Source organism: Cricetulus griseus, chromosome X, assembly GCF_003668045.3.
Source record: "Cricetulus griseus strain 17A/GY chromosome X, alternate assembly CriGri-PICRH-1.0, whole genome shotgun sequence".
In the NCBI taxonomy this organism is placed as follows: Eukaryota; Metazoa; Chordata; class Mammalia; order Rodentia; family Cricetidae; genus Cricetulus; species Cricetulus griseus.
Window position 1 is genome coordinate 39,934,633 of NC_048604.1, and position 26,706 is coordinate 39,961,338.

The following is a 26,706-nucleotide window of genomic DNA, read 5'->3' on the forward strand; positions in this document are numbered from 1 at the left end:
AAATGCTTTTGTTAATGGGCTGGAAGACTCAGTATGGTTAACATATCAATTCCCCCTTAACCAATCTACAGATTCTGCACAACTACAATCCAAATCACGGTAAGATTTTTAGTAGAAATTGACAGGCTGACTCCATAATTCCCATGAAAAAATGCAGAGGACCTAGAATAAAAACAGTTTTTCAAAAGAAGAACAAAGTTGGGGACAAACACTACTTGATTTTAAGACTTATTATACAGCTCTAGTTGCCAATAGAGTGTGTGGTTGGCGTAGGGATAGACTGGAAGATCAATAGAATGAAATAAACGTTCAGAAATAGATCTACAAATACATACACAACTGCTTTCCCACTAGGTCTAGATGTTTTATTGTTTATACAGACTGATTTTTAATAAAAGCATGAAGGCAATTCAGCGAGGAAAGGATAGGCTTTTCAATGAGTGGAGCCTCAACAACTGTGTATCTATATCTATATGCCAAAATACATACACATACATGCATGAACACACAGAGATACACTGAATAGACATATATATCCTAGATATGACACCAGAAATGCTATCTTTAAAAGAAAAGATTAACAAACTGGACTTCATCAAAATTCAAACATCTGCTCTGTGAAAGACACTGTTTAGAGACCAAAAAGGCCAGCCACAGACTGGGAGGAAATAATTGCAAATAACATATCCAACAAATGACTTGTTTCCAGAATACATAAAGAACTCTCAAAACTTGATAATAAGAAAACAAATAACCCAATAAAGAGGCAGGCAAATGATTTGGGCAGACATTTCATCACAGAAGATGCACAACAGTGAACACATGAAAAATTATCCGATACCATTAGTTACTAGGAAAATGCAGATGGAAACCTTAAAGAGACACTGCTATACAATATCAGAATGACTAGAGTGAAAAACGAAAAAGACAGACTATACCAAGAGTTGACAAGACTGGAGTAGCTAGAATTGTAATATGTGATGGATAGGGATGTTAGATGGTATAAACACTTTGGAAAATAGTATTAGAATTTATGTTAGAAAACTAATCAAACCCTTCTTTATTAGCTATTTACCTAAACGCAAAGAAAGCACACATCTATGCAAAGACTTGAACATGAGTGCTCATAGACGTTTCATTCATAATTGCACATATCTGGAAATACCCCAAATGTCCATCAACGTGTGTGTAACAAATTCTGGTACCGTGAATACTACTCAACAAGAAAAATGGCTGGGTGGTAGTTGTGCACGCCTATAATCTCAGCATTTGGGAGGCAGAGGCAAGAGGATCTGTGTGACTTCAAGGCAATTTTGGTCTACAAAGTGAATTCCAGGACAGCCAGGGGCTACAAAGAGAAACTCTATCTTGAAAAACCAAACCAAAACAATTAAAAAAAAACTTAGGACAATAAGCCAGTTCAAAATAACTATACATATTGTATTGCCTAATTTACATAAACTCTTGGAAATAAAAACAAATCTATAGTGACAGAAAGCCAGTCAGAGGTTGCCTGGGGGATGAATTACAAAGGAGCCTGGGGAAATGTCAGTGAATATTGGATATGTTCAATATTTTGATTGTGGTGATGGCTGTGGTTGACAATTTATCATAGTGTTCACTTTGAACATGTGCAGTTTGTTACGTGCCAATTAGACCTCAGTTTATAAAAAACTGAGCTCTAGCTGGCGCAAAAAGCAAAAAACAAAAAACTGATTTTTTTTAAAGGAAAAATCCAGATGAAGTCCATATTATCACAAAGTGGAGAACTATGCTGGGTACGAACTTGTCATCCAATTCCAATATATGAGAACCAAGGCAATCCCAGAAGTCTGAGTGAAGAAATTCAGGACAAACAAAATGAGAACTAGACTAAACCATATAACCCATTGTCCCTCTAGAGGTTTGGCAAAGGAGCTCGAGGCTGAGAAATGTTCCTAACATTTTAGGTTGTCAGAAAGGGCAGAAAGGACAACTGTGGTGTCTCTCATTGCAGTCCCAAGTGACACCCTCAGAGACAGATAAGTTGGGTTTTTTTTTTTTTCCTCAAGTGCTGTATATGGACTGTGGGTACCTAAAACCCAACATGGCCTAAAATGAATTTATCCTGTCTCCAATCTCATGATACTGCTTTTATTCACTAATATGAGGACTGGTACCATCTCTACCAACACTCAACAAATCAAAGCCTTTATGTCTCCCTTGGATCCCACCCCAAATACCCTGTCATTCACAGCCCTGATTTTGGACATTGCTTTTTCTTTGGATAATGACCAGGTGACTCTCCTTTTAGCACTCTTACCCATTCCTCAGCAGGATTTCTTTACCTTGACTGCTCATTAGAATAAGTTAATTAAAAAACACCAATGTTTGGGCTCCACTCCCAGATTTGGGGTAGGAAAGAATATATTTTTTTTCCTAGATAATTTTTAAAAAGCTTCCTAGATAATTCATTTTTAAAAATTATTTTATGTGTGTGTTTGCCTGCATAATTGTCTGCATACCATATACGTGCCTAGGCCTTGGATCTTCTGGAACTGGAGTTACAGATGGTTGTGAACTCATGTGGGTACTGGGAATTGAACCCAGGTTATCTCGAAGAACAGCCTATGCTCTTAAACACCGAGCCATCTTTCCAGCCCCCTCCCAGATAATTATGATGTTCAGGTAGAGTTAAGGAACCACTGTTCTGAAGTGGTTCCTCTGTCTCAAAAGCTTTGGCATGGGAATGGTGGGGGTGGGTATTAAACTCTCATAGAGAACTGGGTGTCATGATACCTACCTGTAAGCCCAGCACCTGGAAGGTGGTGGCAGTATCAGAGGCTCAAGGTTATCTTTAAGATACATAGTTCATTTGGGGTCAGCCTGAGATACACGAGATTCTGTTTTGTTTTGTTTTGCTTTAATCTCATTGAGCTTGCTAAAACAAATCATTGGGATAAGGCCCAAGAATTTGCATCTCTAACAAGCTTCCAGTTAATGATGCTGTTGGTTCAGGGCCCACATTCTGAGAAGTACTGCTCAGCTTCCAGAATAAAGTCTGCTCTCCATGGCCTACCAAGCATTCACTCTCTGGTTCCCAGCTCTCCAATTTCATTTTCTATTGCTCCTTACATTACATCCTGTACTGAAGCTGCAATAAATCACTTGTGTTTTTTTCTCATCAGCATGCCTTTGAAAAATGCAAGGGCTCTTGTTTGGAATACGACCCCTCTTTTCCGTCTTACTACGCAGCAAACATCCACTCATTCTTTACAGCTATGAGTATACACATATCTTTTCCACCATGAAGCCTTCATTCTTTCTCTCATGTAGGGCTGGCAGACTGCTCCCTGGGTGTCATTACTGACATTGAACCCTGTTGTGGTTATATTTATGAATATATGAACTCTAGCGACTGAAATCTATCCTTTCTGCCCTTCTGATTGTCAGCACCCAGCATGGGACTTCACCCAGGGTATGGGCTCAATAAATATTTCTGGATGGAGTGAGGTCAGAGCCATCTCTTACTGAACCTAGTTATTGGGGGTTGAGAGTTCATAAACCAAAAGAGCTTGTTAAATCTGGGGATTCTGTGAAAGCACCCGAGTTCCTGGGATTGCTTGTTTCTGAAAACTGATGGGCTCTGCGTGGCCAAGTAGACAGCACTTGGACAGTCAGATTCAACTCACCAGGGCAGCCAACTTGATGATGGACTACAATAGTAGCAAGAAAGGAAAGGACCCCTCAGAGCAAGCTGAAGGTTGAGCTTACACAGTAACTTCATTGTGATGGCAGAACAGCCTGCCTGCTTATTTGTTCACTGGTCTATCTTTGTGTCCCCAAGTCAGACTCTACCTGGATGTATAGGTACTCGAAAGCCGCAGGATCCCGATGCAGCAGCTCCACGGGGTCTTTGGGAAAGAAGCTTATTCGGAAGAGGCATTTCATTCCATGATAGTGTGTCCGCTGTACCACCTGAAACCCCAGGGGGAGGGGGTGGAGAAGAAACCATAGCATCAATGACTGGGAGGGGGAGGGGGTGGAGAAGAAACCATAGCATCAATGACTGGGAGGGGGAGGGGGTGGAGAAGAAACCATAGCATCAATGACTGGCAGGGGGCAGGTGGCTGGGTGGCTTCTTAAAGTAGGCTTTAGGGATGAGCTAAGCTGTTGTTCCCCACTCGAATTTCATACCTGGCAAATTCGTACTGAGTATTCCTCTCTCATCCTGGGTTTTACTTTCCCTGGTTTCAGTTACCCATGGACAACCGCAGTCCAAAATAGAAAATTCAAGAATCAATTTGTAAATTTTACTATAGTATAGTTTTATAATTACCCTATTTTTATTTATTCTTAAGATTTATTTATTTATTTATTTATTATGTATACAGTGTTCTGTCTGCATGTATCCCTGAAGGCCAGAAGAGGGCACCAGATCTTATTACAGATGGTTGTGAGCCACCATGTGGTTATTGGGAATTGAACTCAGGACCTCTGGAAGAGCAGCCAGTGCTCTTAACCTCTGAGCCGTCTCTCCAGCCCTATAAATACCTTATTTTTTATATTAATTTCTCAATGAAGTTTTCTGTTTATGGGACAAGTACTCACTTTGTAGACCTTGTTGGCCTGGAATTTGCTAGGTAGACAGGCTGGCCTTGAACTTATAGAGATTTCCCTTCCTCTGTTTCCCGAGTTCTAGGATTAAAGGAATGTGCCAGCATATCTGGCTGTGACTAGTATTTTTTAATCACTTTTTTTAGGACATGGTCTTTATAAGAATGAGGTCTATGCAGTAGCTCATGCCTATAATCCTGGTACACACACACAATACATATACACATATAGACATATACATACAGACAGACATATATACATACAAACACTCCATCTCAGTTGAAACTGACTTCTTGGACTTGGTTGACTATATCATGCTGAATTTTCTAGTTAAGCTGTGTCTTGGGAGCTCTTTTCTAGCACTGCTTATATGCAGTGACAAAGCCAGGATAAAGGGGTGACTTACATAAGCCAGGGGCTGCTTGTCCTGGAGAATCAAGAACTTGTGATTCTGTTCTGGCCCGGTATACTCAAGGACAAGAGCAAAATGCTCAATGTACCTCAGGGAGAGACGGTCCTGTAAAGTCACCATCACATCCTGTAGAACAAAAAGAGCCTTGAGAGGGGGCATTGTTTCAGACTCTGAGTTACTCAAAGCAATAAATACACGAGGAAACATTGGAAATCAAGCACCACAGTCCTGTGGAAAAGGATTTGTGGTAGCACAGATACTGAGTTCTGGGACCAGTAAAGGGCCTCATGAGTGCTGCCCAGTGGCCTGGGCCCTGGGGAACACCGAAGGTTCAGGAGGTGGATGTAGGTATTTCTGAATTTCCTCTGGTCAGATATATGCTACATGGATGTTTGCCCTAACCTTGCATCGCTTCATCCCTCCCTCTTCCTACTCTCTCTCTTCCTCTATTAGATAAATATTTCCTGAATGCTTATGGACTTCAGGCATTCTGCTGGTTCTCCTCTCATCTCTCTTTTTTTTTTCTCAGATTTTTGGAAATTTGAATTAGAAACAAGATTGTTTTACATGTCAATCCCAGTTCCCTCTCTCTCCTGTCCTCCTCTACCAACCCCCCAAACTAAAACCCTACCTATCACATATCCTTTCTACTCCCCAGGGAGAGTGAGTTGTGATCCATAGGGTGTGATCAGGGTCTATCATTTACTTTGGGATAGGGCCTAGGCCCACCCCCGTGTGTCTCGGCTCAGGAAGTATTCCTCTATGTGGAATGGGCTCCCAAGGTCTATTCCTATGCTAGGGATCAGTACTGAACAGGAGGTCCCATAGATTTCTGAGGTCTCCTCACTGAAACCCATGTTCCTGGGGTCTGGATCAGTCCCATGCTGGTATCCCAGCTATCAGTCTGAGGAGCAAGAGTTCCCCGTTGTTCAGGTCAGCTGTTTCTGTGGGTTTCACCAGCCTGGTCTGGACCCCTGTGCTCTTCACTCGTCCTTCTCTGCATCTGGATTCCAGTTCAGTTCAGTGATTAGTTGTGGGTGTCTGCTTCTACTTCCACCAGCTGTTGGATGAGGGCTATCAGGTGGCATATAAGACAGTCATCAATCTCATTATCAGGGGAGGGCATTTAAGGTAGCCTCTCCTCTGTTGCTTAGATTGTTAGCTGGTGTCATCTTTGTAGATGTCCAGACATTTCCCTAGTGCCTGATTTCTCTGTAAACCGAAAATGTCTCCCTCTATTATGATATCTCCATTCTTGTTATCTTCTATTCTTCCCCTGACTCAACCTTTCTGCTCCCTCATGTCCTCCGCATCCCTCCTCTTCTTCCCTTTTCATTCTCCTAGCCCCCCCCCTCTTCCCGTGCTCTCAATTTGCTCAAGGGATCTTGACTCTTTCCCCTTCTCCAGGGGACCATGTATGTCTCTCTTAGGGTCCTTCTTGTTTCCTAGCTTCTCTGGCAATGCCTCTCACCTCTCTTTAGTCCGAATGTCCATTTGCGTTTGTCTGTCAACTCTTAGGAATGAGCAAAATCCAAAGCTATGTTTCTGTGATTGAAAAGTATACTATTTCTGGATTCATAATCTAAATCAAATGACTTGAGCTACTGGCAAAATGTTCATTTTTGGCCATAGCTAGCTTTTATAGACGATCAATTTAGCAACTTGAAAAATATGTCCACAAAGAGGAACAATGCCACGTGTCTAGAGTACAGTCATAGATCTGACTACTTTTGGGTTCCGTCTGCTCTGCTGCCCTACTTTTAATACTAGGGCATCTGGGAGCATATTGGTGGGGGCTGCCCAAATGTCAGCTTCGAGGCGTCTGCCATCTATTTACTGTGGCTTCAGCATACACACTTCAGTGTGTACGTTTACAAAGTCAGCATGTCTCAAACCCCAAAGGCTGGAGGGAAGCAGGCTTTGGAGTTCAGAGCTCCCTGACAGACAGGGCTGCCAAAGAATCCCCTGTATGTGAGATGCTCAGTCATTTGAACAGAGAGCTGCAAAGTCCTGGGTATTTGAGAGGATTTATTTGTGCTATTCATATAGTCACAGAGGCTTGGGTGTTACCAGAACCCTGGCATAGATAGATGTGGTTTTCTTTGTAGTTAAGTTACATTGAGATTGTGGACAGCCAAGCCAGTGATTGTCGACTAGTGCTAGATGTTTAAGTGCCATCATGTTAGACTGTCATTTCATGTAGGTACCTCTTTGCTACAAGTTGCTTGGAAGCCTGTCAAAGTTCTAATGACTAGCCATGCACCTTTCCTGAAGTGCAGTGTGATACTGAGTGTCAAAGGTTGGTACTGCCTGGATGCCACAATGGTAGTGGCAATGTGAGATAGGAAGTGCTCTGAGCATCTAAGAGGAAGAGGGTTTGGTCAGTGCTCTAGGATATTGACAAATCTACAATGAGTATAGTAATCCATAAAGAGACACCAAAGAAGATTCTGGCATCTGGGTGGCCTACTTCTGTTTCAACATCTCCTTTCATAGCCCAAGACTCTCCATAGGCAAGACCATGCCATAGCTTCCTAAGAAGTACACTTTGGTCTTAGTCTCTTTACAGATACCTACGTAGGCCTAAGCTTTCCAAAGAAACTCTGGGTAGGACAATTAATCATTTGGGGACTGTTCTGTTTCCCATGGGATGACGCTAAAACACTCTTAGACATCCCTCAAACCAATACAGGAACAATCTGTAAATGCCAGTAGAAAAACACTAGATCATTCCTCTGAACAAGAATTTTCTGGCTGAGGGTGTCCCTTCCTCTCTCCTTTATTTCCTTCCTAAAGGGTCTTCCCTCACAGGCCTTGAACCTGTAATTCTCTTTATTTAATCTCCTGAATACTAGGTTTATAGGTCTGTGTCACCGTGCCTGATGGAATTCTTTATTTATAGGGTCATCTTGGCCCTTGCATGGGAACCACAGGACAGCTGTGGGCAAGGTAGGCTCCTTGGGCAGGTGTCATGACTGCCCAGCAACCTGGGCAGCATTGGTTGAATAAGAACATTCATTCCTGGGATGCCATCCTCCTTCTGGTGAGAGTCCAGAAAAATCAGGGATAGAGATTTCTGTCTCACTGCAGAGTGAACCTCAGGATAAATTGTATCACCACCTCTTCTCTTCAGGACTAAGAGAAGCACTAGGACTTTTTGATGCCTGGCTGAGCTGTTAAGAATCATAGTTCAGTAATTGCTCTTCCTGTGGCCAGACTTCTCAAATCCTGCTTCAGTACCTAAGATTTAGTTGCTATTTAAAAAGCAAGACATGGCTAAGCTGATCTCCCAAGAGATCACATTTGTTTGTTTCTGTGTGTAAACTTGTGTAGGTGTTATTGTATCAATATAAATCACTTTGGCTTTATAAATGGCTTAATGATCTTCACATTGCTTAGCTCCCAAGAATCCTGAAGGACCTGCTGTAGCATGAACACAAAGTAGCTGACAAGCAGATGTGCATTCATGTGCATACACACACACATGCGCATTTTTACAATAATTAGCACACAGCTGGGCATGCAATTTTCCACTACCAGCAGCCTCATCTTGGGATTAGATGCTTTTGCAGCCTCACCCTCCAGAGCACAGATCAAAGGCAAACTTGTTTCAGCGGTGAAGCCACTGTGTGCAACCTCAGAGGAACACAAACAGCTGCCCCAGGTAAGGGAACTCCTTATGTACCTTAACAGTGGTCCGGCCATCAAATGTGAACGACTTGATCTGTCCATTTTCTAGGAAAACTTTCAGGACATTGGGGATGAGGAGGAGCGCTTCCTTCTTCATCATTTTCTATGGACACACATGAAAGGGGGGGGAAGACAGAGGGGTTTGTAGAAAGGAAGAGAAAGAAGGGGAGGGAGCCAAAGGCATATAAGAACAAAGACAGAGGAAAGACAAGATCAATAATAATGCTACACGCAGACCAGAAGAAAACCCCCAAGAAGACGTTGAGCCATATCCAAAGTTCACTCCTCACTTTCTGTCATGGTGTATTTGCCTTCGATTGCAGTTTGACGCTCTGTAGCGTTACACAGCACTGGCTCAGTAGAGGCCACCAAACACAGCATGAACAGCTCATGAGGAGTCTTCTTTGGGACCACCTCACACACTCCAGTTTATCCAGATGCTTCTTTTCCCACCAGGCCCTTCACAAGCCCTTCTTTGCCTTTATTCTGTCATTCTCTGGTGCGTGGGATGCTGCGTAGAGCCTTGCCCATGCTAGGCCCCGTTTCTTTTCCTTTGCCTTTTAGAGGGAGGTTCTTACCATGTAGTCCCAGCTAGTCTGTAACTCACTCTGTAGACCAGGCTGGCCAGAAAGTGCAGAGATCCACCTACCTCTGCTTCCAAAGTGCTGGGATTAAAGGCGGGTGCCACCGTGCCTTGTTCTTTAGGTTCCATTTTACCTGGATCCTGTCTACCTTTCTGGATTCCTATCTTACCATTGCTAGAAGCCTCATTTCTTCAATGCTTCCATGTCTCCGAATTCATCATTCCAGGGCTGCCTTACTCCCTTCAGGGCTCTCGGCGTCTCCCCCCACGAGACACTAAGTGCTCCTAGCACACACACAAAAATCACTGGGATAACCAAACTCGCTCTCAAACATTCCCAAAAGCTCTTTGAAAGTGGCTTCACTGATCCTTATTCAGAACCACTGGCAGAGTCCATTTCTGAACACCAAATAACTCCTTAGCAGAAGTTTTCCAGGCACAGGGGTTCATTTATAAATGGTGAATGTGAATTTCTCAATTAACAAAAATTCAATTCAATAATGGCTATTTCTCTGCCTTCCTTCTTTCTCTCCCTGGCAAGCTCCTATTCGGCCTTCAAAATCAAGCTCAAATGAATATTTTGTAAAGTCTTCATCCGATATCATGGGATCTACTCTTCTCATGTTTCCTAAAGCAACATACATACTCTTTTCTCAGTGACACACACACTTTTTGGTGACAGGGTCCTCCTATGTCGCTCAGACTGGCCTCAAGCTCTCAACTCTCTCTCTAACTCCAAAGTGTTAAGATTACAAGTATGCGCACAATAATCATTCATTTATTTATATTTGAGTCAGGGTCGTGTTATATAGCTCAGACTAATTGGCTATGGGGTCTAGCTGGTTCCTCTTTTTTTTTTTTTTCTTCTTTTTCCTCTGAGTACTAGGACTACAGACATATATCACCATACCTAGCTTCCAGCAATATTTAAAGAACATTTGTCATTTACAATCAGACAGTAAACCTAGAGCACAAGAAACCATGCCTAGTCATCTTTGTGGTGCCAGCAATGAACAGCACACCTGGCACATAGTTGGTGTTGAATAAGTGACTGCTAACTGCATGAACAATAGGTGCTTTCTATGTGCTTACTTGAATGATTAGATTCACAAGGAGGATGCACACATTTCCTGGGCCAGCAGCATCCATTCTATGGGTACTTGTGTATAGATGGCCAGATTCTTTAACTAAGTGGCAGCCACAGAACTTCTATTGCATACTCATCTATTGAGAATCTGGGGAGCTATAGCAAAAGTAGAAGTCCTGAGGTGGGCCTGGTGGCACACATCTTTAATCCAAGTAATGGAGAGGTACAGGCTGGTAGACCTCTGTGAGTTGGAGGTCAGCCTAGTCTACATAGGGAGTTCCAGAACAGGCAGAACTATATAGTGAAACTCTGTATCAAAGAGATCGAGGAGGGGGAGGGAGAGGGAAGAAAAGAGAGTCTAACTTGCATTCTTTCTGTCATCCTTTGTCATGTCTGATCATTATGAACCTCAAACAAACTCACTGGTATAAGGCAGGTGAGGCTAGTATGTAAGGCTAACTGGGTTCTGAGTTTTGTTTTTTGTTTTTTGTTTTGTTTTTTTGAGACAGGGCTCACAGAGAGATCCGGCTGCCTCTGCCTCCCGATTGCTGGGATTAAAGGCATTCACTACCAATGCCCAGTGGGTTCTGAGTTTTGCATGAGATAGTTGATATAAATTATCAGAGAAGCCTGAGAAGAACAGTGCAGATCCAGCAGCTATTTGGACAATACCAAATAAGCAAGTCCTCCTGAGATTGGCTGTGGCAGACAGTGGTGAGGAGCCAGGAGTCAAATTTAGATGGGGTCAAACCACGGAGCAAAGGCATGGATATCAATTTGGAAAAGTGTGATGATGATGTCCAGGCTTTTCTGCTCCTGAGATGGCCCACTCCTGCCAGGCCCAGAGGCCCAGCTCCCTAGGCTGATGACGCTCAGTGGAGGCAAGGTTTATTTAGCACACTGGGTTGGACTCAGATAATTACTTAATTGATTTTGCTTAAAAATAGAGTTGGCAAGGAACGCCCACAGGATTTATTTTTGTTCTGGCTGCTTAATAAAGCCTTGGAACACAAGGGGAAGGGAATGATGGGGCAGCCTGGAGTCACCTGGACTTGGACACCCCAGGTCTCAACAGAGTGCTATGGTGCACATAGGCAGCAAGCACGAGGGTTGCAATATGGGGATGTTTTCTCTCCTGGACAGAGAGTCTCAAGCCAAGCTTGGGGCCTGAATGAGAGAGAAGTAAACTCTGGATAGGTTCTAGCTGCCCTGTGGTGGTTGCCATTATGGTTGAACTAGAGATGGCTCTTCATTCTGCCTGTGGCCCAGTGAGGCACAGAACTTGGAGAATGGAAGGAAGATGAAGGAAGAAAAGGAAAGAAGAGGTACAGGGAGGCGGGCAAGAAGAGTTACAGGGAGGCGGGCGGGAGTTCTTCATTGAGTTTCCTGGCCTTGACTGTAGTTTTGAGGTGGGATAGGATACATCTGTCCATATTTTGCAAACTCAGTGCTTCTTTCCTCAGAATTTTACTTTTAATTAATTATTTTTATTTCATGCACATTCATTTTTTTGCCTACATGTATGTCTGTGTGAAGGTGTCATATCCCATGAAATGGGAGTTACAAGCAGTTATGAGCTGTCACGTGGATGCTGGGAATTGAACCCAGGTCCTCTGGAAGAGCAGCCAATGCTCTTAACCACTGAGCCATCTGTCCAGCCTAACCTCAGAATTTTCAACAGTTCAGGACACCAATGTCTTATTAGTAACTTGGACCTTGCAATCATTTCACTCTGACCAACAGGGCTCAATATTGTTCCCTCTCTTCACTGGTCATCAGTCCTCACATCTCTGTAACCCTTTGGGGCTTTCAAATCTTCTTCACACAGGGATACAGAAAGGTGTGGGCTAGGTTTACAGAGGAGAGGCAGATGAGGGATAGAAAATGGACGACACTTGTGTCCAATCTCCTTTCTTCTGGGTGGCTCTACTTCTGAGAACTATAAAAATGCCTGACATCCTGCTGATTTCTCTGCTCATTCTGGGACTGCTGTTACGTCTCTCAACAACTGCAGCTGTGTCTTAGAACATACATGATCAGGCTTCCTGACAGCCCATCCCATCACCGCCTACAAAAGCACACCATGCCTGGTAGCTCCAGCTATTGCTACTCCCACTGGAACATCACCAACTCCTGCAGATTCCTGGGGGAATTCTGGGCCAGAAGTCACGACTACTGTACACACTGACTTCTGCTCTCCACTTACCTTTTTGTTATAGGCACATCTGGGGTAGATGTCTCACTGCATGCATACTTCACAAAACAGCAAGAAACCTGTGGGCTGGCCATGAATCCTTAAATTGGGAGCTGCCTGACATGGGCTGGCTAACCTTAGCTGCTCTTTAAGAGGATACCACACAGCAGGAGATTTGCTAAAGTCTCAGTCTATACCACTTCCCCCCCCCACGCCCCCAAGCCCACAAAAAGGTAGCCAGTGGCAGGGAGCAGGTATTCCTTTTGGATCCCTTCTGGTGCCTAGGAAAAACTAGTGACTTAAGCAGGGTCTGTATCATTTCTGGTAGGCGGCTACCCATCAGCACACTCTTCCCCAGTCAAGATGTGGAATTGCAGGGCCACTTAAATGTGAAGAGAGTTCCATTTCACCAGCCACTTGTTCTCTGGGTCTTCACAAAACCATCACTTCCTCCCTGCTTCGATCAAGCAGCCAAAAGATGTTTATGAAACACTTGCCCTGAGTGTGCTCTATTGTGCTATGGACAGAAATTTCTCTAAGCACTATGAAGATACAGAGTGAATCAATATGTTGTTTTCCCTCCCTCCCAGTCCTCTCTGGATGCCACACACTCCTCTCTCCTCAGTACCCACTCATTCAGAGCACCGGCATCCTTCTGCTCCAACTCTATCATAAAGGCATCCACTGCCAGAAGGGCCCTGATTGAGACCTCAATAGCCAGGTTGATTCTGGCCAAGGATAGAGGAGGGAAGCCAAGGCTGTACTTACTGCATCTGTTTCTCCAACTGCCACCTGCTCAGAAAATCGGACCTTCACAGGATTGGACCTCAGCTTGGCCTTCTTTGCAGCACTGATGAAAGCAGATTTGGGGGACTGGAAAAAGAACAAAGGGCTGGTGAGATCTCCATTCTTTTGTAATATTAGAGTTAAGATGTCTCAATACATCCAAGTGTGGTTGTACGCACCTGCCATCTCAAGAACTTAGTAGGCTGAGCCTACAGATCATGAGTTTGAGACCAGCTTAGACTACCATTGTGAGACACAGTCTCAAAAATAAAATGTTCAAGTACAGAGATATTTTGCCTTACTGATGCATGAGTCAATAACTAAGTATTGATTACCTATTAAGTGCAAGGTAATGTGCTATAAGGCAATGTGCTAATTGTCTCCCTGTATGATTAGTGTGTTGTGCAAAAGCTGGGCATGAATTGAATTTGGATAAACTGAATCCCATTACGAATGCTCTAAGCCTAAGGAGGTTTGAAAGAAAAATTCTTCAGTAATAATATACATTGAATTTTTACATATTCAGTTTTCTTAAAATGAGATCGACTTAAATGGTAGACTTCATTGTGTGGGAATACACACTCCCCAGAGGATTTACAGAAATAATCGTATTCATCTCACAGATATGCCCTTAGAAAGGAGACTTATAACAAATATTTTTGAGATCTGAGAGAGAAGAAACCCAGCCCTCCAAAATGGCTCATCTACACTTTCTGAACTATTCTGGAAGAGAGATACGAGCGATTTAGCTCAGTGCCCCTGGCTTTCTGCTTCTGAACGCTGCATCACTTTGTTTACTCAGTTCTGCTTGAAATGCCCAAAGAATCACTCAGGCTCTCTTATTCTTGAAAACTTTCCCAAAATTCAGCAGGAAGCATGATTAGCAAACACTGTAAACTACAGTCAGCCCTTGTTACCCACAGCTTTGCATCCTTGCATCTCAACCAAGCACATATTAAAAATACATGAAACAACACCACCACCACCAAACCCTCTGTACTGAACATACAGACATTTTTCTTGCCTTCATTTCCAAAACAACCCAGTGTAACAACTATTTACATAGCATTTGCTGTGTATTCAGAATCTGAAGTCGTCTAGAGATGACTTGAAGTATATCGGACGGTGTGGGTAGGTTCCATGCAAATACTATGCCATTATATACATATATAAAGGACTTGAGCATCCTGGATTTAGGTATCTATGGGGGCGTTCTGAACCCAATCCCCTGTGGGGACCAAGGGAAGTGTTCTTAAGATTCTATTCTTCTGCTGAGCTGCAGGCAGCCTAGCAACCAGGAAATGCAAGAGTCATGCTGAAGGGCATTCTTGAGTCTTTAGGGGTATTTATTTATTCATCTGATTAATTTAAAGGCAGCTATTATTTTCCTGGCAATGTTCTAGCGATGAGGGTTAAAGGAGTAAGTAAGACTGACCGAATTCCATGCCCTGTGTTCTTATGGTGTGTTTATTCTATCAGGAACAAAGAGACAATTTGAAAAATCTTTGATTTTTTTTTCTTTTGAGATAGGGTCTCACTATATATTCCAGGCTGGCTTTGAACTTGTGATACTATTGTCTTCACCTCCTAAGTGCTAGGATTACAAATGTGTAGTATAATGTCTGGCTAATAAATATCTTTTAAGTAGCATATAACTGCAGTAGTTCTTTCTGCAATTTTATGTTTTATTCTTTTTTTCTCTTTTGATACAGGGTGTCATGTAACCCAGACAGGCCTTGAACTTACTATGCAGCCATGGACCTTGAACTTGTGCTTCTCCTAACTCCACTATTCAAGCTCTGGGATTATAGGCATGTGTAATCATGCCCAGCTTTCAGTTTCACCTGTGATTTCAGTGACTGATAATTAAGTTCATTTCAAAAATACAACATGGCAAATTACAGAAGCAAACAACTAACACATTTAAAATAAATTTTATTACAGTAAAATGTTATAACTGTTCTCTCTCTTTCTTTTCCTCCTGTTTTTTTTTTTTTTTGAGACAGTTTCTCTGTGTAGCCCTGACTGTTCTGGAACTAGCTCTGTAGACCACCAGACTGGCCTTCAAGGCAGAGATCAGTCTGCCTCTGCATTCTGAGTGCTGGGATTAAAGGCATGTGCCATACTTGTCTCTTAATTGTTTTATTTAATAATGTTATTGTTGTTAATCTCTTATTATACCTAATTTATACATCAAATCTTATTCTTTCTATGTATAAAAAGCATATATATGGTACTGTGCATGTTACAGGAATCCACTTGGGATCTTGAAATATCCTTGCAGATAAGGGGGGACTACTGTAAGAAAAAAATAAAGCAGGGCATAAAGAACTACACAAGAGAATGTTGAGGATGGCCACAGTAGGATTGTTATTTTAGCAGTTTTGAAACCTGCAATTGCATTATAATCAGCTTTGCACTAGATTTAAAACAATGTATTGTAACTGTCAGTTTGTATTCTGAACAGTAAGCACCCCCCCCATACTCTTCTCTTGCTCCCAGATCTTGGTAACCACTGTTTTACTCTGCTCTGTAACTCTCCTGTTTTTGGATTTCATATATCAATAAGATCATGAGGTTTTTGTCTTTCTTGCCTGGCTTATTTCATGTAACACAATGTCCTCCAGGTTCATCCATGTGACAAATGTCAGAATTCGCTTTTGATTCTCCTTGCAATGCTGAAAGACTGAACCCAGGGCCTTTAGACACATTCCTTCCTTTAGAATTGGAATAAAATTCTGTGATATATCTGAATCACAACTTCTTTGCCTATTCCTCTGTCTACAGATACGCAGATTGGCCCCATGTCTTGCGGAATAATTCTACAGGGAACATGGGTGTGAGTATCTCTGCAAGACATTGGTTTCGTTTCCTATGGGGACATATGTATTAGATACAAATAAACATGTATACATCCAGAAACACATTCTACGGGAAAGGGATGTATTGTACATACTGTGGTAAGGGAAGACCTATATGGGAAGGTGACATTTATCAGAGACCCAAAGGAAACAAGACAGAGATACTATGAGGCTATCGGAAGAGAGAGGCTGCTGAGCAAAAATAATGGTAAAGGCCCCGAGGCAGGCATAGGATTGAGGGGGGTAGAAATCTCTGTAACTGGAATACAGTGCTGAAATGGGGACCAGAGGAGGCATGTTCTCAGAGGCTGCTGAAAGCTGAGTCATGTAGGGCCTTGTAAGTCATGGGGAGAACTCTGGGTTTCATTCCACTGGGGAGTTTTAGGTAGATGGAGTGTGATGTATGTGCATGCCTTTGTGTGTTGTGAGGAAAATGGAGTGTGGGAGGTTAATGGTCAGACCAGTTAGGTGTGGCTAACTGCAGTATTTGTGATTGCAGTGCGACACTGAAAATGTAATGGTGGTATGGGCTAGGATGACAGGAATGAAAATGATCAAAGTGAGTACATTCTGCACATATTTTGAAGACTGAACCAAGCTCATACGTTAGATATGGGGTTAGATATGGGGAGTGAGAAAGAGAAAAGTCCATAGGAAGAGTAGGGTTGTCATTTACTGAGATGAGGACTGAGGAAGGGATGTATCAGGTTCGGGGCCACTTTAAATGGCTTCTCCCATGGGCCTTGCCATAAAGCCTGTGAGTCCTTCAATCAGGAATTCCTTCATATTAAACCCCAAAGGTCCATGCCAGCTGCACATTAAGGCAGTACATTAAGCTATTATATACCATTTACACTGTAGCCAGGATGCTTTTACTGCATCAGCCGCAGGAGGGCTGGGCCCTAAGAAAAAGACACATCAGAAACAAATTGTCCTCATCATGTCAGCTTTGGGCCTAGCTGTGTTCGATGGGGTCAGCAATCACATCCCTCCCCCCCAAGAGCACAGATCATAAAAATTCACTTCTTCTACCCGAGTCCAGCAGGACCTCCAGCAGTGGTCTTGGTTCTGGCCGCGCGGAAGAAATGTTTGGAAGAGCTTTTAAAAGCCTCCAATGCCCAGGCCCCACCCCAGGCCAATTCCATGGATCAGGGCCAGAACATCAGTGTGTGTATATGTGTGTGTGTGTGTGTGTGTGTGTGTGTGTTTTGAGAAAGGGTCTCATGTCCAGTGATTTTTTTAAAGCTTCTGATGGTTTCAAACTGCAGCCAAGGAACCTCAGACTTCTCATCCTGAGGCACAGGGGTGAGGGGCAATTGTTTGGCAGCAGACAACATAAAATTCAGACTGGAGATGGATGCTGAAAGCAATTACAGTAGAGATTGCTCATGAGATCAATGCCTTTGTATGTTGCACAATCTGGGTGCTCAAGTCCTGGGTGTGCATGTGTGTGTGTGTAGGGGGCGGGAAGGTTTTCAGACTGAGACAGAAACAAAGATAATAGGCCAGATAAATCTGTAGCTTTCTCTGTTTGGATAACTGCATGACTCAGTTTTCAGTCACCTGTTTTTCACTAACATGCCACAAACACAAAGCTGGTGGGCTCTTTGTTTGACCTGATAGCTACCCTTCTCTAAAATCACATGCTGTCAGTTTTCTCCGTGGTCCAAGTGTGGAGCAAGGCATCTGAGTGACCTGCAGGTGGTCACACAGTTCACTCTGCAGTTTTCCATGTGAAACAGGGGCTCAGAGAAAGGAGGATAGGGGTGCCTCAGTATATCCAAAGAAGCAGAGCTCCAGCTTCCTGAACCCCAATTAGTGACTGTGTCCTCCCTGCAGCCGGCTGAAGTTGGAAGTCCACTCCTGACATTTCATTCACAGGTTCGGATTCTACCTTTGTCCTATGCAGTAGATTTGCACAAGGAACATATTGTTTTATGTATATACACACGTGGAGAGGCCAACAGTTCTGCGGTTCCTATAAAAATCTAAATTACCTCCAGTCCTCGGAACGTTTATACTACCACAAGGAAAAGATTCAGGTATTTACAGGAGCAAACCCATAAAGGACACAGAATTGCCAGAGTTTTCAGGTATTCTAATCATTTCACTGTGTCTGTTTCAGAGCTATTTTCAGCTTGTTTATGCCTCATTCCTCATTGACCCTTGTCTTCTCGGTCTCGGAGACTCCGTCCTATTCTCAGTCTTCAGTCTCAGTTGCTGATGGTGACTCACTCATTGCCAGATGCTCTCTGCTAGATGTCACAGAGTCACGCCTAGCCTGGTGCTTAGATACAGGTGAGGTCTGACTTCCAGGAGGACACAAGGCAGCTCTAAAAGATCTTCTTGTCCCACAGCATCTGCTCGGCTGTGGGGCCTGAAGATTACAATAGGTTGACTTAAAACACTCAAACATGCAAACCAGTGTTGTATGGCCCTGTGAATGACAGGCTTGTCTGGGCCAAATCTTGTCCATTACGTATTCTTATAAATAAATTTTGTCTGGAATAAAGTCATGATCTTCATTATGTGTTGTCTGTGGCTGCTTTGGGGTTAATGCGTTTGTTTTACAAATACTAAAGTATTTACTGTATAGTTCTTTACAAACATGCCCACCCCTTTACTAACATTAGCATGCACTAACCTACTATTTCTAAAACTTAGCCAATAAGAACCACTGGAGAATGGTTATTAAAATACAAAAGCCCAGGCCCATGGCCATACCACTTAGAAATCAGAATCCCTGGGAGAGTGGGGTCCAAGAATCTCCACCGGTGAAGATGTACTAACCCATCAAGCATAGATTAATTGAGTACCTTAAAGATGAAACATCTGAGCTCTTCACTGACCCTATTTCTCCTCCCAGCATCTGGGAGTCTAATTTTGCAACAAGCACCCTTTCTGGCTAAGATGAATTTTGGCTTGAAACACGGGCCTAGAATCACTAAGTACCTCTGGGGCCACTGCAAGCCCCTTGAAACAAATATGAAGGCAGAAGCTAGGTGGAATAAGGAATTGAAGTGAGAGCTTGCCTCTCCCTCAGGGCTAAATTCAGCAGCTGCTGATTCTCTGAGCATTTTTTAATTTGGTGGCTCTATTAGCACAGATTTCAGGGTTGTGATCACTCATATTTTGGCTGAAGTCAAGTATATAGGGCCAAATGTTAATCTTTCACGGCAAGATAGGGTTCCCATTTTGTAAATCTTTATTTTGATGCATAATAGTTATACATATTTAGGAGTACAATGTGATATTTTGATGCATGTACATGATGTACAATGATCAGATCAGGGTAACCAGCACCTCAAATGCTTGTCCCTTCTTTGTGGCAAAACCTTCCCAGTCATCTATGGGGTGTTTTGAAATATACAATATTATTAACTACAGTCACCCTGTGCAACAGAACACCAGAACTTATTACTTCTATATAACTGCAGAATCCAAAAATGGTTGCCGTCATAGGAGTAGAGAGGAAAACAGTGGCTACCAGAGACTCAGGGGGTAAGAGGAATTGGGAGCAGTGGGTCAAAGGCTACATTTTGATGCCTGCAAGATGGAGCTCAGGTTCTTTCCTGAAGCTTCACTGGTTTCCTGATTAGCTGTTCATTGTCTTTGACACCTGAGCCTACTTACAATCAATTCCCATAGCAACCACTGTGGGCTTCTAGGATAAAGGAAGGCCATCCAGGTTACACCAGATGGGAACCAGGATGCCTGCCTTTCAGCGCTCAGGACTACCTAGTGATGAATATATCCTCTCATGACTTGCAAGCTTCCCTACATTTTACCTAGCCTCATTCTTCACCTACCTCCAATATCACCACTGGTGGTACTGGGTGATTCTGGTCAACTCCCTGCACACAGTGGGCTTGTTTCCACTTCTAGGCCCCATTCACACCACCTCTTCCTTATCCTTACCTTTTGGGGATCCCAATATTCCCTTTGACCAGCTAAATACTATCCCTTCATTAAAACCTAGTTCCAGCAGAGTTGGGGGTCACACACACACACACACACACACACACACACACACACACACACACACACACACACACACCCCTGTAATTCCATCACGTAGGAGGCTAAGTCAGGAAGGGGAACAGTAAGTTTGATGTCAGCCTTCCTACATAGTAAGACTCTAATTTCAGAAACAAAACAAAAACAAAAAATAAAACAAAGCAACAGCAATAAAACGGTTCCAATTCTTTGTTCTGGATTTTTCTCCACTTTCCTGCATTCCCTTCAATTTTTTGGTTAATCCACACTGCCATAGTTTATCTGCTCAATCAGGTTATAAGAGATAGTATTTAACATCACTTTGTCTCTTCTAGCACCAAGCACATGGTTGACTTGGGATAAAAGGTACTGATTTGATTGCTATAATTAATAGCGAATTAGTTCTGAATCCAGAAAGTATGAGTTGGGTGCATACCATCTGTCTAGAAACACACCTCAAAAACACAGGACTAGAACTACTAAGTACCCCAAATTCTCTGTGGATAACCATTTTTATAGTCATTTTCATTATTCTCAGCTTTTGCTGGGAAGATGCTTCACGCAGAAAGGATTCTGGCTCTTTGAGTTGCTCTTATTTGGCCCTCCTTTTAATGGAACTATCTTTATTTTCTTTATCAAGGCTATTTGAAGTCACAACTCAGTACTTTATTTAAATTTTAACATTTGTTGAGGACATACCACGTGATAAAGTCTACAGATATCATGATTAATAAGCAGCCACGGGGAGATAGTTGGTCATGAAAATATTAAAGAAAGCCTTAATACGTGGATATATATGCAGTATAGGTGGCGGTGCGGTGACCTCTGAAACTACTTCCCACAATAGTCTGCTGGAGTATAATTTATTCTGTTAAGAGGAAAATGTCAAATGAAAGAGGGAGCCCTTTCAAAAGTCCAATACCAAGGCCCCACCCTCAGAGCTTGTAATTCTATTAATCAGGGCTAAAAGTTGAATGTAAATGTTTTTTAGGAGCTTCTATGATGGTTCTGATGAATAGTCAGGGCCAGGAACCATTATCAGGCACCAAATGAAGGAGCAGGCATTAGACCATTATCAGCCAGAGCAGGGAGGAGTCTTAGAGATAATCTGGTCCAGTGTTTTCCTAAATCACACTGATTACCAGAATCACCGATGGGATGTCATTATGAATATTGAATTATTTACCACACCCTAGACCTGTCAGGGATCTGTCTTCTGGAGGACTGGTAGTCAAACTTTAACATGGGAAGATTCCATTAAGAGGCAATAGTCTCCTTGCATCTCTAAAATGCTAAGTACCTGCTTGATATGGGTGTATAATACTGAGTGTATACTGGGGTCTTCAAGAAAATTTCACTACAGCTTGAGAGAGAAGATTGTCTTAGTTGAATATTGTTAGATGCAGTAGCTCTATACAGCTGTGAACACTGATTTGTACATGGTGAACAACTGCTCCAATATTCACATTATAAGTTTATAATTTTTGAGGCCAGCCTCTGCTACATACATAGTAAGACTCTAATCTCAGAAACAAAACAAGTACCAAAAAACCCAAAGCAACAACAATAAAACAGTTCCAATTCTTTGTCATGATCATCATCTTATATCCTGAAAAGAACTCATCCTGGTAAACTCTATTTTCTTTATTTTAGGAGGAGAAATTGAGAATCATAATTGTTAAGCGTCTGACTTGTGGCCACCTCACTTATTGGTACCAGACTCAGAACTGGTCCTATAGAAGTATTTCCCAGTCTGTATTACTTCCCACTGTCTTCATCCTTGAGGAATCTCTTTCTATCCCTCTCATTGTCTTTCAATCTGTCTCTCTCCCCATCTCAGGGTCTCACTCTGTAGACCACACTGTAGGTCTAGAACTACGTAGCTAAGGATGACCCCACACTCCCAGTGGTCATGCTGCCTCAGCCTCCCAGCACTTGGGATGCATGAACTAATGTGCCTATTTCCTCTGAGCATCTCTTTATGAGGGTTGACATGAGAAAGCAGAATGTACATTTCCTTACTTGACTTCAGTTGGGAACCATGTGTCAGACAAACCAAACTTTTCATGTCCTAGGCATGTTCACAAGTAACCAGAAAAGCACCAAGGGTGTTGATTTGGGAGGTTACAAATAAAATCCAAGGACTCGGCAATTTTGTGTACACAAAGTCTTCAGGAAGGATGGAATGGACATGTGTGTGTGCAAGACTGCCATTCAGTTGAGATGTTACTAATTTGGCCATACTGGTCATCAGATATTTAGGTATTCCTTCGCATTGGTTGGTAAGTAGCTGCTTCCCTAAGTTTCCTGGGTTCTGTCTGACCTCTCCCCTGAGAAAATTTTACAAATGTAAACCAGATAAGGGATTAACATCTGGCTCAACTAGGAGGCTTCCAAGATTGGTTGGATCCTAAAGGTTTTGACTACTACATCACCTGTGTATGTGCCTACCTACTTCTGTGCTCCCAGGATTTGGAGGGAACAGAGCCAAGAACTAGAATATGAGCTACCCAAGGGCAGGAGACATGCCGGTGTTACAAACAGCTATATTTTCCAGCCTATATAAGTGACCAAAATAGCAGGCACTTGATAAATGCTCCATGAATGAGTTGAATGAGTTAGAAGCTCTCATCATGTTTAGTCAGGCAATTCTGTTTGAAAGATAGGCATAATCAGCCAGGTTTTAAAGGAAATGAATGTTATTAGAAGAGACATCAAGTAACACAAAGAGAATAACCAGAAGGGCAATAAGAACTCAGAAATGCACAAGGAGGACAAGGAAAGCAGACTGGCCATTACAAAGGGGCCGTGAGATGGAGAAGCTGTGGTATCAGATGCGGGTGGAATGTGAAGGAGGGAGGTTAGGATGGATATGGGGAAAATGTTAGATTCTCATTCTGCATGCCAGTCTGGTAATTTGAGTTTAGGGTGTTTCCTGGGCTTCCTTCCTCCAACCAGTATTTATTAACACTTCTTCTGTGCCAGATGCTGTTCCAGGTGTTTGGGATACAGCAGTAAGAAAGCATAGTCTCCACCCTTTCAAGGTGACAGTCTAATGAGGGACATAGATAACAAAAATATTAACATAATGTTTCAAGGGAAGCTAAGATGATAGAGCCACACTGGAAAAACAATCTGGCAGTTATTTAAACTAAACACATACTTACTATATGACCCAGCAATCACACTCCTGAGCATTTATCCCAGAGGAATGAGTTCTTATGGCTCACAAGAAACACAAATGTTTATAGCAGCTTTATTCATAATAGCCCCAAATTAGATGCAACCCAGAGGCCCTTCAATGGTGGATGATTAACTAAACTGGTGCATTCACACCATGGGATACTGTTCTACAATAAAGGCAAGAAAATATTGCTACACACATTTTGAATGAATCTCATGGGCAATATGCTGAGTGAAACAGAGCTAAGTCCCAATGGTTCCATGTGATATTGTGCCATATTATTCCATTTTCATAGTATTGTTGAAATAATACAGAAATGGAGAACAGATTAGTGGTTAACAGGGATTTCAGATGGGGTGGGAGGAGAGGGTGTGTCTATATAAGGGCATCATACGGGATCTTTTTATGGTAGATTTTTCCAGTGTTTTGATTGTATTGGTGGATGTATACCGTTGATAAATTGACATGCTACTGTGTATGTGTATAGGATCAGTGCTACAATCCTGAAAAACCTTAAGTGTGCTTATTTGAAGCAGGATTTTGCTTTGTAGCTTATGGGTGATGACTATTATTGGCAGTTAACTTGACTGAATTTGGAATGAACTAAAACCCAAGCGGCTGATTACACCTGTGAGGGATTTTTTTCTTAATTAAATCATTTTAAGTGGGAAGAGCCACTTTTAATCTGGATCTTTTCAGATGGCAAGGCACAGCTTTAATCTAGATCTTTTGAGGTGGGAAGATCCACCTTTAATCCGGGCCACACCTGCTGGCAGCCTATATAAAGGGCAAGGAAGAGGAAGCTTGCTCTTTGCCTCCTGGCTCTCGCCTTGCTAGCAAGTCCATTCCTTCACTGGCATTGGAGCCTACTGGGAGACTCCAGCATATAGTGAAGACCAGCTGAGACATCCAGCCATGTAAAATGAACTGAAGTTTTGTTCTGTAAGTTCTGTTCCTCTAGAGACCCCTGACTAATACATCATGCAGCTTTCATGCCTTAACTTTTGAAGGGCTGGGATTACAGGCATGAGCCATTCCTCTGATTTCCTAATTTTGATATTACAGTCTATAGTTATAGAAGATGTAACCATTAGTAACAACAGGCTATATAATGCACATGATATCTTTCTACTAATTTTGCAACTCTCCGTGACTACAATTAGCTCCAAAGAAAATGACATAAAATACAGTATTTGTGTCAGGCAGCACTTGGGAGGCAGAGGCAGGCGGATCTCTGTTAGTTTGAGGCTAGCCTGGTCTACAGAGCGAGTTCCAGAATGGTCAGGGATACACAGCAAAAACCCATCTCAAAAAGGCAAAATCAAAACAAAAACATCAAAAAGCCAACAAACAAACAAACAAACAAACAAACAAACAAAAACCAGTGTTTGTGACCAGCAGAAAAAAAGTAAATGAAAGGATTACTAAAGATACTCTGCTACACTTGTAGACTGGAGTGAGTCTAGCATAATCATCATCAGAGAGGCTTCATCCAGCAACTAATGGGAGCAAATGCACAGACCCACAGCCAAACATTAGGCAGGGCTCTGGGAGTCCTGCAGAGGAGAGGGAGGAAGGATCAGAGGAACCAGAGGGGTTAGAGACATCACAAGAACATAGCCCACAGAATCAATTGACTGGGACTTCTGGGGCCTTGTAGAGATCAGGGATCCTGTAGGGGTCTGACCTAGGTTCCCTGCCTATATGTTGTGGCTGAGTAGCTTGGTGTTCTTGTGGGATTCCAAACAGTGGGAGTGGGGGCTGTTGCTGACTCTTTTGCCTGCTTTTGGGACCTTTCCCCTCCTACTGGATTGCTTCACCCAGCCTTAATATGAGGGGAGGTGCCTATTCTTATTGTAACTTGATATTCCACGTTTGGTTGATATCCCTGGGAGGCCTGCTCTTTTCTGAAGGGAAGAGGAGGAGTGGGGATGTGTGTGTGTGTGTGTGTGTGTGTGTGTGTGTGTGTGTGTTGGGGGACTGGGAGGAGTGGAGGGGAAACTGTGGTTAGGATGTAATATATAAGAGATGAATAAAAGAAAAGTCAGCACAACAAAATAGTGTTTGATCTTTGAGGACAAATTAAGCAGTAGCCAGAGATAATGGTGGGTAGATGCTCTCTTAGAAAGGGTAGCCGTAGCCAAGAAAAGCATCTGGACAAACGTGACATTTGAAAAGACCAGAGTAACAGGATACCCCACAATGTACCTCTGATCAGAGTAGCGAATTCTTTTTACTAGTGGGGGCAGGGAGAGTGGACACAGGGTCTTATGTAACCCAGGTTGGTCTTGAGCATACTATGTAGCCAAGACTGCCTTTCAACTGATCCTCCTGCCTCTGCCTTCTGAGCTCTGGAATTACAGGTGTGGACTACCATACCTGGCTCAGCAGAGTAAATTCTAACCTTACAAAATGCATGCATTGAGGGTAGAACTAGTTGTTGTTTTCAGTATAGGGCAGGTAGAGATTGACTGTCCATGGCTCACCAAGCAACTGTACATTGAGCAATAAGGTGGGAAAGGACTATTCATAGCAGCCACAGAATGCCAGGGCTTGTCTTCTCAGGGGTAGAGAAATGCAAACACCTAAGACCTGTTTGTCTGGCACAATATGCATGTTGTAGTGTATGTGCTATGTGTATATGCTGAGCATGTGTGTATATGCAAGTGTGTGTGTTCACATGTATGCATTAGACTGAAAAGAGCTAGCCACCATAGAGCAAGGTAGCTGGTTCCTGGTTTGAGTTGAACCATGCTTCTTGACTTGTGAGCCTTGGCTTGCACCAGTGCTCCATTTCTGGCTTTACATGCAAACATGTCTCTCATTGAAAGCTATTTCCCTGTCTGCGTCTGATGCCTGGGAAAGTCTGTCTTTTCTCAAGGTCCATCTTTGGTTCAGTCTCCTTCAATGGGGGTGGGCCATCAGTGCTGGGGTACAAGGAAGTTTCATGACATTAGGAAAGGACAGATGGGCTGGAGGTGGAGTGGGGGTTCAAAGTTTTACACATGGAAGTTTTGCATCTGGGTTTGTGATTTAAGTTAATGTTGCTGTAAGGATATATGCTAGTAATGGACACTGACAGAATCCAATGTCTAGGAGAGGGAAATGGGAGATTTTCCCTTCTAATAGCAGTTGTGTTGATTATTATGATAATGCATGTTTGGCAACATTGTCCAGCTCCAAACCCCAATTTACAGATCAAGGAACAGATTAGAAAAGAGGACTCACCCAAGGTCACACATACACTGAATGTATTAGGAGAAAAATGAAGCTCTGCTCCAACTGTGACTCACTATTTAACTCTAGTTGGCCTGGAA

The 26,706-nt window shown here is 42.7% G+C and overlaps 1 protein-coding gene across 1 annotated transcript in view; it reads right to left on the reverse strand.

The window, feature by feature from the left end:
• Frmpd3 (FERM and PDZ domain containing 3) overlaps positions 1–26,706 on the reverse strand; it is a 72,123-nt gene that overhangs the window by 37,611 nt on the left and 7,806 nt on the right. The window contains exons 4-7 of the mRNA XM_027433584.2: positions 13,331–13,435; positions 8,694–8,801; positions 5,003–5,134; positions 3,838–3,957 (exon numbers count right to left, since the gene is read on the reverse strand). Coding sequence (XP_027289385.1) covers positions 3,838–3,957; positions 5,003–5,134; positions 8,694–8,801; positions 13,331–13,435 — 465 coding nt within the window. The remainder of the gene's footprint in view (positions 1–3,837; positions 3,958–5,002; positions 5,135–8,693; positions 8,802–13,330; positions 13,436–26,706) is intronic.